Source organism: Pipistrellus hanaki (genome assembly GCF_964339955.1).
Source record: "Pipistrellus hanaki genome assembly, chromosome: 2".
NCBI classification, from domain to species: domain Eukaryota; kingdom Metazoa; phylum Chordata; class Mammalia; order Chiroptera; family Vespertilionidae; genus Pipistrellus; species Pipistrellus hanaki.
The window spans coordinates 190,637,454-190,651,449 of NC_140504.1; the positions used below are offsets into that span (position 1 = coordinate 190,637,454).

At 58.7% G+C, this 13,996-nt stretch overlaps 1 protein-coding gene across 3 annotated transcripts in view; it reads right to left on the reverse strand.

Moving 5' to 3' along the window:
- The window catches only part of PAX7 (paired box 7), a 94,346-nt gene that overhangs the window by 40,069 nt on the left and 40,281 nt on the right, over window positions 1-13,996 (reverse strand). For all 3 annotated transcript variants that reach the window (XM_084875251.1, XM_084875250.1, XM_084875252.1), the window contains exon 5: window positions 3,899-4,098. In XM_084875251.1, coding sequence (XP_084731377.1) covers window positions 3,899-4,098 — 200 coding nt within the window. The remainder of the gene's footprint in view (window positions 1-3,898; window positions 4,099-13,996) is intronic.

The following is a 13,996-nucleotide window of genomic DNA, read 5'->3' on the forward strand; positions in this document are numbered from 1 at the left end:
CCGATGGTCTTAGGCAACCCTGCTAGTGGTTCTCAACCTGTGGGTCACCACAACATGAGGAACTGTATTAAAAGGTTGTGGCATTAGAAAGGTTGAGAACCACTGCACTAGACCCTACAAAATGGGATTCAGTTCAGGGTGGCCTCGGTGTCTAGAAGACACGTGGGCTCAGGGATCTTGGCGACAGGAACAAAAGATTTGTTTGCCTCCACGGAAGATATGTGCAAGGCTGGGGTCAGCCTCAAGCTGTTTAAAAATGAAGATTCCTCTAGAGGAGGTTTCTGGCCCCCAGTATGGGTCCTCCTGCCTGACACCCTTTCCCCCTACTGCCCCCCTTCACAGTCGCTGAGACAGGGGAGTCTCCACCAGGCATCAGGAGTGCCATATAACACCCCGTGGGCTTCAGAGGCAAGGCTGGAGGGGAGCCAGAGGGGGGTAGCACACTTGAGTTACAGACCCCCGCTGACACGGGTTTACCTGCTGACTTGTTTATTTGAGCATCAGCTCCATGACAGCAGCGATTTCTGTCTGCCGAATCCCCGGTGCCTAGACCAGTGTCTGGCACATAGTAGGTGCTCAATAAATGAGTGCCAGATGAATGAATCTGGAGTTTCCAGAGTGGCCAGGATTGGGACCAAGAATAGCTGGAGTTTTAATCATGATGACACTCCACTTATGGCACTTTTGTGCGCTGGCCCCTTTCTAAGTGTGTGTGTGTGTGTGTGTGTGTGTGTGTGTGTGTGTGTTTCCATGTCATCATTTAATCCTCAGACCCTGTTACTTCATCTCCACTTTGCAGATGAGGAAACGGAGAGCGAAGGGAGTAATTGATGGCGCTGGAATTCACACGGAGGCCATTCCACTATCCCACCACCTCCCAGGGCACTGAGGGACAATGGCATGAAAGCTAGTTGCCTAAGGGAGGGGGTGGGGAACTGGGTGAAAAAGGTGAAGGGATTAAGAAATACAAATGGGTAATTACAAAATAGTCACAGGGACGTAAAGTTCAGCAAAGGAAATAGAGCCCATAATCCTATCCAATAAAAGAATAATATGCAAATTAACCATCACTCCATCACAAAGATGGCAACATCCAGTCCTCTCAGCCCTGCAAGAGTCCCCCAGGCTGGGGGCAGGGTGGGGGGTGGCCGCTGAGAGTGGGCAGTGTGAGTGGCCTGGTGGAATGCTTGCTTCATTGCCCTGCCTGTCTCGGGCCAGCCGCCCCTCTCCCCACCCTCCCCTGGAAGCTCCCACGGAAGTGGCAGGTGGCCTGCTGCATGCGATAGCATGGGATTGGCTACTAGTATCGTAATAACTATGTATGGTGCCAGGTGGGTGCTGAAAATATGGGGAAATTCTTTGAAAAGTATATGACTGTCTAAGCACTGTGCTGTATGTCCACTTGAAACTAATATGAAATAATATTGAGTGTAAACTGTGATTGAAAAAGAAAATTGAAGTTAAAAGGTGGCATAAGATTGCAAAATCCCTGAACCATAGACTCTTAGAATCAGATGCTGAGACCCCTAAAGTCTTTCTAGAGCCATAAACCTAAGCAGCGCTCAGCTGGCTTCGAGGCCCTGGCCACACACTACCCACGGCGGGAACCCTCCCGGGGGCTCTGAGACACGGACGGGGGCACTGCTGCCTGAGTGCTCTGGTCACGGGGACCTCACCACCTCACAGGCAGCCCTGATGGCCGGTCAGGGTCCTAGAACGTTAAGGGCCTAGGACCATTTCGTTAAATTCCTTTACTTACGGACGGAAAATTAGGTCTCAGGAAGGAAACTGACTGTTAAAGGTGCTGCCGCTGGTCAGAGGCAGGAATCCCCGGGAACCTAGACTGTGGCTCCCGGTCCTGTGCCCTCCTTTCTGCCGACCTTTACCTGGGACTCGGACATCTCCCTGCCGGCCTGGTCCTGCCTGGGGCCTCAGAGCAGCCATGTCCTCCAAGTTTCCCTTCTCCGGGCCAAATGTCCCATCCTTCTGTCTCCACATTTATTTATTCATTTTTTTGTTACCCTTTGTTCATTCTCTCTCTCTCTCTCTCTTTCTCTCGCTCTCGCTCTCGCTCTCTCTCTTTTATTTTTTTATTTTTATTTTTTAGCATTTCTCCTTCGGCCCTCTGCAGGGAAAGCTCTCCGGCTGGGAGCTCACAGCCTGAGGGGGACACCCCGCCCTGCCAGGGGGAGCCCAGGGTCTGAGAGGGGAGTCGGCATGTGGAGGATGTCTGCCTGGGCCCCGCGCTCTGGGTTTGTCTATCCCCCCTCTTCCCAGCCCCCTCCCTCCCTGGACCTTGAGTGACACCTGTTCCCGGGTCCCCTGGGCCAATAAAAGCTGCCCTGACAGCCAGGAAATTTTACAAGCAGCAGCCAGGCTTCAAGGTGGTGGGAAGCAGCCGTGGCCCAGCCGTGGGGATGAGAAAACACCCAGGAATGTGCCAGGAGAACAGCTGCAGGGGGATCAGAGGGGGGAGGGAGGCCGGCGGGGGGGCAGGCTCGGGTGTCACCGGAGAGGAGGGGAGGCGATGAGATGAGCTGGCTGCTGCCGCCTGCCCTGCCCCTTGGGTCTCTCTCAAAGGCAGCCAAGGCCCCACTCCAGGAGTGGGGGTGGGGAGGGTGGAGGGAGGTACACTGGTTCCTGGAGTGGCTAAATGTCACTTTGCTTCTAGGACTTTCCCTATTGCTTTCAGATTGCAGCTCTGAGTCCCTTTCTACTTCCTGGATGGTAAGAACCGGGTCTCAGGGGGTCTCCAGGCCAAGCTCAGCCCCAAACCATCTCTGTGCCTCTGGGCATGCCACTTCTCCCAGCCTCAGTCCTGTACCCACAGCGTGGGGGTGGCCATGCCAACCCTGACAAGGGGGTCAGAGGTTCTGCCAGGTCATGCACAAGCCCTGTGACTGGCACAAGGTGGGTGCCCAACAAAGACTAGTTAGCCTCAGATGGAGGTGCCCCCGGGGAGAAGTTTGGGGTGACCTCCCCCTGCCGAACTGTGCCCCCCCCTGTTCAGGGAGAAGATAGGCCAGTATGGGTCCCACGGGAGCTGTCTGTCATGACCTGCCCCTCCACCACCCAGCCTGAGCCCTCCCCAGCGGGTGGACACTCTCTCTGCACTCAGAGGCAAGCCCTGACCCCACTCCAGGCCTTGCACCCCAGTGGGCTCTGCTTTTTCCGCACTCCCCCTCCTCCACCCCGCTGGTTGGGGACCTGACACTTGAGGATGTGAAGGGGGTGTTCAGGTCTGGCCACCCTCTTCTGTGTTTCTAACACACCAGGCACCCACCATGCCTGCCTGCCCAGTCTGCTTGCATGCTTCCCATAACGGGAACCTCATTACCCATCTTAGGAAGCTAGGCCTGTTCAGAAACTTGCCTCCAAACTACTTTCTCCCTCATCTGAGATTTGGAGGTTTTTGTTCTCTGAGCCCCTCTTCTGGCTGAAATACTGCCCTTCCTTCCTTCTTCCCTTCCTTCCTCCCTCCCTTCCTCCCTCTCTCCGTTCATCCTTCCCCCTCCCTTCCTCCTTCCCATCCCCTCTTCCTTCTTTTCTCTCTCTTTCCCTTTTCCTTTCTCCCTCCCTTGACCTCTTCTCTTCCTCTGCATCTCTCTTCCCATCCCTCCTCTCATCTTTTCTTTAAAGTCCTTGTTGCCTGGAGAGGTATCAGCAGGCCTCGCTGCAGCACCTGGCTTCCCCCTCCATCAGTCAGTCAGTCAACCAATGCTTGCTGCCACTTCCTCTGCATCCATTGCTGGTGGCATTATTTGTCTCACGGTCCTCAGACCACTTGCAACAGAACTCCCCCGGGGGCCCAGCGAATCCTCAGACCCTGGCCACCCTGCTGCCTTAATTCCCGTCTCTGGGGTAGGGCCGCAGTGCCAACCCCCGAGACGCCTCTCACCTGGACGCGCGCCTCGGTCAGCTTGGTCCTCTGTGCCAGCTCCTCGCGGGTGTAGATGTCAGGGTAGTGCGTCCTCTCGAAGGCCTTCTCCAGCTCCTCCAGCTGCTCGGCCGTGAACGTGGTCCGGCTGCGGCGCTGCTTGCGCTTCAGGGGGAGGTCCGGTTCCGACTCCACGTCGGAGCCCTCGTCCAGCCGGTTCCCTGCAGCCAGGCGAGAGGGAGGGGGAAGGCGGACTGGTGAGACAGAGGGGTGCTCTGGGCCCACCTCCCAGCCCGTCACTGCACTGAGGGAGCACCCCTCTGTGGGCACTGCTTCTCAGAAGGAAGAGCTGGAGCAACCCCCAAGCCCAGCCTGGGGGACCAGTTAAACCCCTCATGGCACAATCACCCCTTAAAGAAGAGACTCCCCTGCAGCGGGGCAGTTAGTTATTTCCACGGACGGGAAGGATGTCGAGACAGAGGAGTCCTGGGGTGGTTTCATGACGAAAAACACTTGTCCACATTTCCAGAACTACATTTTCCGAAAAGGAGGTGATTTAATGGCACATGAACCACACCTGTATAATCCCGACGGTACGCAAAAGGCCAGGTACCAGCCAGCGTGCAAAGACCAGCCCCTCTTGGGAAGCGAGTGGATGACACGGTATGCATGGGATGCTACAGCCCAAGGCGAACAGATGTTAGCCGCCAGGTGACGGGACTTTTGTTTTTCTTCTTTATACTTGTTGGTAGTTTAGTATTTTTAAAATAAGGACCATTTAAACAACGACGCTATTGTGTTTGGGGGAAAGATTGCAAAAATGAAGGAAAGGAGAGAGGGAGGGAGGAAGGGACGGAGAAAGCAATACAATAGTGTCCTGTCTCTACCCCTGTTCTTACTCAACTGTTTCAAACGTGGGTTCCATGAATAGGCCCAGGCCCCGCCCACAAGGGACAACCTCCCCACTCGCACCCCAATAGCCTAATGCAGCCTCTGAGACGGCACATGGAGGTGAAGGGAAAGGCATTCCAGGCGGGGGAGGAGGGAGAGCATGTGCACAGGCCTGGCGTGTCAAGGGGCACGGTGGGCGTGTTCTCACGGGGCTGCAGCCACGCTGGGAGCTCACCTCAGCTTGGGCAATGCCTTTCCGCCCATGTGCCCTCCCCCGGTCCTGCTGCTCTGGCCACTGCACTGTCGTGCCTGCTTTTGATTGGCCACTGCCAGGCTGTCCCTGCTTGTGACAACAAGGGAACCACAGGCCGGGGACCCCTCCCTTCATCGTCTCCCGCCTCGTTCCTAAAGGCAGAGCCTGGGGTCGGATCCAACCCCCTCATCCGCCCTCCCCCGGCTGCCTGTCAACCCATCACTGAGAGGCGGCCAGGGTGGGCACAGCTGGCAGCCTGGGCACCTTCCCCAGCACGTCTGGGGCTCAGAGCCAAAGACAACTAATCGCAAGGATTCGTTTCCCGAAACTCACTGTGGTTACACAGTCCAGGTCCCTTCAGACCTCTCTGGATCTCTGGCTAGTGGCAAGGAGAGGGAGCCCTCGGGGCCTCTGGAGGAGGTAGCAGGGCGTGGCAGACAGGCAAGAGGGAGGGCACCGGGCTCCCTCTTCCAGGGGGGGCTCTCGAGCTCAGACAGGAGCTGAGTGAGAAGGACCTGTGGCCCTGTCCTCCTCGGAGAAACCCCAGTCTGACTCCACCTCAGTTCCTCCAGCAACGCCGTCCAGCAATGCTGCGTTGGGGGGATGCCCTGGACACACATGGTTCCATGTGGTAGTATCTGCCGCTTGGCAGTGAGCTCTGGACACGTGTCTAGTGCAACTGAAGACTGAATTTTCTTGTTATTTCACGTTCGTGATGGCTACCACACAGGACAGTGCACCTTTAACACTGCTGTTCTCTCTTCCTAGGAAGGAGGGGACCGGCCTCTAGTAAATGAACAGCACTGTTTTTGTGGTTTCTGTCTGTATAGGACATGATGCTCATTTTCCAATTATGGGAGCACTCGTTTCCTTGGATTCAGTGTTGGAGGTGCTTTCGTGTAAATTTTTAAGGAAATAGCAAAACAGGATCTGGGGCTGTTCTCAAAAGCATGGGTGCAGTTAGCAGCTGACCGGCTGCGGGATGCAGTCAAGGTGCTTCCGACACTGCCTTGCCCAGCCTCAGTGCCCGCTCAGTGCCCAGCCTCAGTGCCCGCTCAGTGCCCAGCCTCAGTGCCGCTCGGGCCCCGTGTGCATCCAATGCCCTTGCCCTCCAAGTTCCGGCAGCTTTCTAGACTCACCGTGGCGTCTGGGTTCCTTCCTCCTCATCCCCCTGCTCCTCCCACCCCTTGTTCAGCACAGACCTGGGGTCTTTTGGGCCCAGAGGGATGCCCAGACCAAAACCCAGACTGGGGAAGGCAGCGCAGGGCCCTCGGGCCTCTGTTGGGTGAAAGGATCCTTTCTAGGATGTTGACGGTTGCCATAACAACGATCTGGATGGTGAGTGGGGAGAGCAAGGCTCTGTCCCACTAGCCAGAGAGTGAGAGAGGTCCGAAGGGACCTGGACTGTGTAACTCCAGGCCGCCTCCCTGGCACAGCCCGGGGAAGGGAGCCCTCTTGGTCTATGCCAGCTTCACAGCGGTCTGGGCTATTGGCTCCTTTACACAGAGGGAAAAGGCTCAGAGAGGTTCAGCAACTTGGTGGAGGCCACACAGCCTGTAAGTGCATGCTCATTCCTGGACAAGGAAGGGGAGGGAGGATAGATTGGGAGGATGTGGGGGACCCTCTGGGGCAGCTCTGGTCCAGTCAGGAGCCCTGGTCTGGGAAGCCTGACACCCAGATTGTGGGCTCTGTCTTCCCCCGCAACTGGGTGGCCCCAACTGGGTGGCCTTGGATCAGGGGCTTCCCTTCTGGACCTCGGTGTTCCCGGCTGTGAGAAGGAGGACGGTTATACATGCCTGGGTGTCCCACGGGGCAGCTTTGAGAACAGAATGAAATGAAGACTGAGGGAATAATTTGGAGCCGTAGAGGGGCAGGCACATGAAGGATGCTGCTGCTACTGCTGAAGGTGATGATGATGGTGATGATGATGATGGTGATGATGGTGATGGTTACAGAAAGGGTGGAGGGTGGATGCAGGACCAAAGCAGCCTGAGTGAGGGGGCCTCACTCACCGAGCCCTGATATCCCCCTCCCCCCATCCCTCACTTCAGTTTCCCCAATGATGCTCTCCCGCCTCCGGAACCCATTAGTCTCTGAGTTAAATTAATCAACAGGATTAGGTGGACTTGGCCACAGAGAGGCCCGGACGGCGGGGGCTGAGTCCTCCGCGCATCGAAAGCCCGGGCAGCTGGCACGGGGAGGGGCTGCGGGAGAGCGGGCATGGGAGCGCATTCATTAAGGGGAGCCGCAGAGGGGCGGGCGCGGGAGCAGCCTCCCGGCCAGCTGCACCCCTGTCCCCGCTCTCCAGCAGCTGGGAGACGGGAAGATTCATGGAGGCAGGACAGGCTGGTGCTGGAGATGGGGGCCCCAGAGAGAGAGGGATATGGGGAGGGGCCCTCCTGGGTTCCCGGCTCCTCCCTCTGCTTAGGGCTGTGGGGAGTCTGACACAGAAAACCAGCCCCACTGTGGGGCCCTCCAACCTTTGGGGGGGAAGCAGTCTGTCTCAGGAAGCTCGCCATCTGATGGACAAGCTATCGGGTATCCCCCGTTTCAGGGCGTCCCAGTCCGATGAAGGAAACAGCCTCCAGCAGAAGGGGGGCCAGGGCAGGTGTGAAAAGCGTGACTTGAGAGCCACAGAACAGCCCGAGGAGGGAGTGAGCCACAGGGAGGGGAGAGAAGGAGGATGGACCCTAAGGGTGGGCAGGATGAGGTCTGCTCGGGCAGAGGCCAGCCCAGGCCAGGCTGCTGGAAGTGGGGAGCATATTGCTGGGGCAGCCCTCACAGCCCCGCCCCCTCCTCCCCCCTCCTCTGAAGACCACCAGCTTTCACAGCCCCTGACCCCGGAAGCCTCGATACGCCAGCGAGGCCCTGCCCCATGCGCCCTGCCTCTCTCACGTGGTGCCCGTCCAGCTCTCGGCCTCCTGAAGTGACCGAGCCGGGCCCTCTCCCATGCCCAGCTTCTGAACGGGAGCTCCCTCTGCTTGGACTGCCCCCACTCCCCAGGGGCCGCCTGCTCAGCCAGTAGAGCCCAGCCCTGGGGGCCCCCAGCACCACTTCCTGGCCCGGCTGGCTTCAGGGCCAGTACTCGGGGCTCCCCAAGCTCACCGGGAGACACCAAGCCCGCCATCGCTGGGTGCCTGGGCCCCACTGCACCAGGAGACCCTTGACGGCAACAGGGACGGTGCTAACACACAGCAGGCGCTCAGTAGAGGCTTCTTGGATGGACAGGGCTTTGAGGGACGATTATGAAGTTTCTGTGAAATAGTCCTGCCTCAATGCAACAGTCACCACCGTAAGCTGTGCATGCTCCCTGCAGCGCACAAGCCTTCCGTTGGCCTGACACCATTTGTCCCCATGACCCCCGGGGGCCAGGCAGGCAGGAACAGCCCCGTTTCCCAGGTGCTCGGTGGAATCCCAGGGTCGTGGGCCTGGCAGGGAAACCCAGGACTCAGGACTCCCAGCTCAGTGACCGTCGACTTGGCTGCAGTGAATTCTGGGGGATGGAGAATCCCATTTCTGATCATGGAAACCGAGGTGGCTCTCCTCTATCCCTGCCCCCCGCCCCCGCTCCCCAAGCCTTCCCTGCTCTCCCTTTGCCCAAGCAAAAGCCTTGAAATGAGATGGTCACAGTTCCTGGACCTGCAGGAGGGAGTGGGCCATCTCCAAATCCTCGCCAGACATTCCGGACCAGGGGAGGCCGGCGACGGCCTTCAGGTGTGGGGTCCTTCCCTCAGACCCCCCACCCCCACAGACACCTCCCACCACTGTTCCTGCGCCCCCATCCCTGCCGCCTCCCAGCCCAGCCTTTATTACAGTTTAACATAGGCCGGCTCGGAGCTGCGGCAGAGAAACGAATCACATAATAGTTGATATGCGTTTTAATCAAGTAATTCGGGCAGAGCCGGGAGCCGGCGAGTGTGGACCGGGCGTCCCTGAATACCAAGCAGGCCTGGGCGCAGGTCTCAGCAAATGGAAAAGCCATTTACAGCTCAGCTGGGGGCCCGAGAGCCAGGCCATGCCCCTCCCTGGAACCGCTCGGCTGTGACGGTGTGTGGTGCGTGCATCTAGGTGATGTCTGCAGGAGCCCACCCCCACCTCACCCCGCACACGGGGCTGGGCGACGGGGATCAGATGGAGAGGTGGGGCTTGAACCCCAAGATGGACCTCCCGGGAAGCCACGTCCTCCTGGCCACCTCCTCTGCTTAAACTTCTCCTGGGTGCCCATCTTGGCTCTGCCACCCAGGCACCCACAGGGAGACCTGGCACTTCCACTAACACCCCTCTCCTCTCCCTTCACACCTCACCTGTGACCTGACCAGAGCCAAAGCCAGGAGATTCAGGATCCCTGTGAGCCCCCACCCCCTACCCACCACCCACCACCCCCCTGGAGGCCAGCAACCCCAGTGATTGCAGGCCTTCGCACAGGCTGGGGCCGCAGCCTGGAGCCCCCTCCCCTGCCCCCACGGCCTGCCTTCTTCAGGGGGCCCGGCCAAGCAGAGTGGACATTGGAAAGGCTCCGGGCACAGCTGCCTGGGTCTGTGGGTTCCCGTGTAAGAGGGATAAGAGCAGGGCCCCACGCACCTGCCTTGCTTTGCATGGCTCCACAGTCCGTGTCACAGCCGCACGCTACATATGCTACTTCACCGCTTGTCCCCAGCTCCCTGCCCCTCGCTGTCCCGAGAGCACCAGCTCCACACGGGGTGGGTGTTTTCGTAGTGTTTGTTTGCTGCTGACTCTGCAGGGGTGGGCACTCACATCCTTGGGGAATGAATGAATGAATGAGCGGACGAGTGAGGAGAATAAAGCTCACGGGACAGTGCCAGGGCCACTCGAGTGCTCAGCAAATGTGTGAATGTGTGTGTGTGTGTGTGTGTGTGTGTGTGTGTGTGTGTGTCACATGCTATGGAGGAGGCCCCCACTCCCGGAGACCCTAGGAATGGACAGCGCCCACAATGTCCCGCCCCTGCCCGGCTCCTGGGGACGCAGGCCTGGGGCTTGTCCTGGGAAAACCCGCCTTGTATTTGGTCTCCCACCCCTCCTGCCGCCTCCCACGTTTCCCAGCCTTCTCTCTCCCGCTGCGCCCGCTGCAGGCAGCCTCCGTGTTGTCATGTCTGCCTCCGGGCATGTTTCGGGGCTTCCTTTGCTCGGGGACCCGTTCGTCCATCTTCCCGGCGGTCCAGGGTGTCGGGAGAGCTCTCTCCCAACACCAGGCCTCACATGAACCCGTTCTTTCCTACCGGCCTCCATCACTGCCCAGCTTTCAGGGCCACGCGTGGTCATCAGGCACGTGGGGAGCTGGGGCATGGCTGATCTCAGCCGTGGTCTGCAGTGGCCCATCTCTGCTCTCGGTGACCTTTCCAAACTCTCTCACTGCTTACCTTCCGTCTCAGCCTCTGATTCCTTGGCTTCTCTGTGAATCCTCACTCTTTCGGACTCCACTGGGGTCCCCCCTCCCGGACAGCCACGTGGCCAGGACTCAGCACAACTGTCTGCACTGAATGCACTGCGGGCCCGCCCTCCGAGAGGCCCCCGGGGGGTGCGAGGCGCTGGCAGGTGGGAACCCAAACAGGTCCTGTCTAACTTCAAGTCCTAGGCTGCTCCTCGGCACTGAGACACATCAACTGGCCCAATGTCATTCTTCTGACTCAAGGAAGCCAGGGATGGGGGTGGAGGGGGTGGCGAGGAGTGCACTTAGGAAGCTTGCAGCCAAAATTTGACAAAACTTTCCCTTCTCCCAGGCAGTCCCCATCTAACCCATCAGGCTGTCCACTGTCTTCCCCCCCCCCCCCCCCCCAACACACACCACCGTTTTTGTTTTTTTTTACTCTGAACCGGATCATGGCTTTGGTGCCAACAGCACAATGCGGTTCTCAGCCACTGGAGGGCGCTCTTCCTACATGCCTCCCAGGAAGGGGCGGATCTGGGAAGGAGGAAGTAGTACTGCTGGAAAGGTACCCTGTGGTTGCCTTGCCGGCATTCAGAGCCAGGCTTTCTCCCGGTGGAGCCAGAGCTTTTCTGCAGGTAAACCAAACACAAGCCACCCATGGGGAGGAGAGAGGGCTTGTAGGGGGCTGGAACCTTCTGAGGCAAAGGCGTCGGGAAAGATGTACCGAGAGCCGAGTCCCAAACTGGGGTGCACCTGCCCTGAAGGCCAGGAGTGGAGATGAAGATGCCATGAGACCCTTCCACCTCAGCTTCCTTAACCTGCTGGGATCCTAGGCAATGGTGAGCAAAGGTGGAGTTTTGGGAGGGGCAGCAGCTGTGGACTGAGGAGGGGGGAGGCAGGGCATGTAGGCAGGCGCCTGAGAGGCAGGAGCAAGCCCACCACCAGAGAGGCTCAGCTCACTGTCCCCTTTTACACTCCTCCTGTGACTTTAAGACAATCACAGTTTTCTTTGACTTCTTCAGTGGGCGACTGGCAGAGCGCTCTCTGCCAGCTCCCGAAGGGGGCCTGCCACAGAGGTCTCTTAGGAGCACGGAGCACAGAGCACCACAGAGCATGACCAAGGCAGACTCTGGGGGGAGGTGTGGAGAGAAGCTGTGGGGTCGGATGGACGTGGGGTTCCTGTGAATTCTGGATCTGCCGCCTAAGAGCTAGCAATGCTAGATGTGCTTTTTAACTCCCTCAGTCTCTCTATTTCCAAAATGGGGATGAATGCATGAATGAATGAATGCATGAATGAATGAATACCCCTCTGTCATCTCTACCTTACTCTACCATGGTGGGGGCTCTGCACACCCCCAGCCACGCCCAAACCCCACATCCCATCCCATCTCCAGGGAAAGCCATCCCAGGTGAAATGTGCCCCCGAGAGGAGAGGGTGCCGGCACCTCAGGTGGGTGCTGCAGCTGGTACACAAATGCTGGCAGGTGCTCAGGCCCCAGAGGGAGACAGACCCCCGGGAAGCTGGGCCTGGGGAGGCCTGGACAGCTTTGAAACCAGCGAAGGGGAAAGAGCAGCAGCTGGGGCCCCCATGGCCAGATGAAGCTGCCGGGCATGGCCAGGAAAAGGCAGGACAGCCACCCGTCAGCACCCACAAAGGCAGAGTGAAAGGGCCATATGCCTGAGAAGTCAAGCCTGCCGGGCCCTCCTTTGCCCCCTCCCCTCCCCTCCCCTCCCCTCTCCCTTCCTTAGTGTTGGAGAGCTAGGAGGCAGGGGATTGCAGCCAGTTGGAAAGCTGTCAAAGGAGGGATGAAAAGTGGCCTCAGGACCCCAGCCCCTGCCTCCCTCTGTCCATCACCACCCCCCCCGCCCCCGCCTCTGGGCTCTGTCCTTAAACCAGGGGCTCCCTGTACCCCGGGGCCTGCGCTGTGTGATCACAAACAGTCTCCTACAGCAGGACTGGGCATCCAGGCTACAGAGCATGAACACAAAATGGCTGCGCATGAGCTCGGAGCTTCCGCGTGCCTGTCCTGTAGCGAGTCATGGCTCCCACGACACCCGAGGAGGTGAGGACTGTTACCAGAGAGTATTGTCATCGGCCGCGTTTTACAGAGGAGGAAACGGGGCTCAGAGGGGTTCACTGGTTCAGTGGCAGCGTGCCAGGGAGACCCAGACACCTGGCCTCAGAGGCCCCTTCTCACTGGGTGGCACTTGGGAGCCTGGTCTCCAAGGTCCCCCCGGGCTGGGCCCACGCGTGCCTGTCCCTGCAGGGCACTTTCGGACCATCTGCTGCTGTGGCCTTGGTGCCCTCATGCTGTTTCCTACTGTCTCCCTCCCCCACTCTTCAAATCTGGGCTCGAGGGCCACCGGGTCCATGAAGTTCCCCAGGACTGTCATGCCCGGAGACTCTCCTTGAATCCCCGTGTCTCCTGCCACCTGTGCCACCCTCGGCCCCTGGCATCAACCCCTGCTGGAGACTGGCAACGAGTTCTCAGTGCGGCTGTTCTGTTCCCCAAATACACCCCGTCGCCCCGTCTGTAACAGGGTCCTGTGAACTTCTTGAGTGTGGGAACTCGGTTTCCCCCGTCACACCGGGGACGCCCCTCGCAGAGATGGCGGCTTCGCAGTGAGACTGTGTTCCTTCTGGTGTGACTGGGTGGTGCCCACGGCCGGGCGCCTGGGAACAGCTGTCTGGCTGTCCTTCCAGAAGGCTGCTAATGGCAGTTCTAACCGAAGTGCAGCCACCAGGTGAACAAAGAAGCCGCGGTCCCCATTGTCATAGACACTTTGGGGCTCAAGCTTCCCCAGGGTCATCAGAACTGTGCGTGGATTTCTCTTCCTCGGGCTCACTCCTCTCATGCACTTCCCACCCACCCCCACCCACCTCCATCTTGTTTAAAAAGGAAACTCCCAGACCTAACGCTGGGCTGCAGGCCACAGAGGACATTGCCCAACTGGTATCTACTGGGCTCCTGCTGGGCACGCACACACACACACACACACACACACCACTGACAAAAGCTCCAGCAGTGAAATTTCACCACCACAGAAGCCAGTGGACAGCTCAGATCTTGCCCCATTATTTTATTTAAAAAAACACACATATATTTCTTGATTTCAGAGAAGAAGGGAGAGGGGGAGAGAGAAGGGGAGGGGAGGGAAAGGACAGAAAAGAGGGTGGGGGAAGGGGAGGGGGAAGGAGAGGGAGGTAGAAACATCAACAATTAGGATCATTGATTGGCTGCCTCCTACACCCCACACCGGGGATCAAGCCCCCCAACCCGGACATGTGCCCTGACTGGGAATGGAACTGTGACCTCATAGTTCATAGGTCAACACTCCACCACTGAGCCACGCCGGCCGGGCTGCCCCTGGCCCTTTTAAAGAGCACCACTTTCCCACAGGTGGCAGAGCTGCGGGCTGACCCTGAGCAGCCACAGAAGTCAAGCAGGATCCTGGGAAAAGCGAGGGGCACGTCCGGGTCCTGCCACCCACCGGGGGAGAGGCTTCCACGGAGGCTGGCCTCCCTCCTAGAAGCTTCCTTTTCTTGGAAGCACAGGGAGCGGACCAGTCTCCCCTCTGCACACCAAGG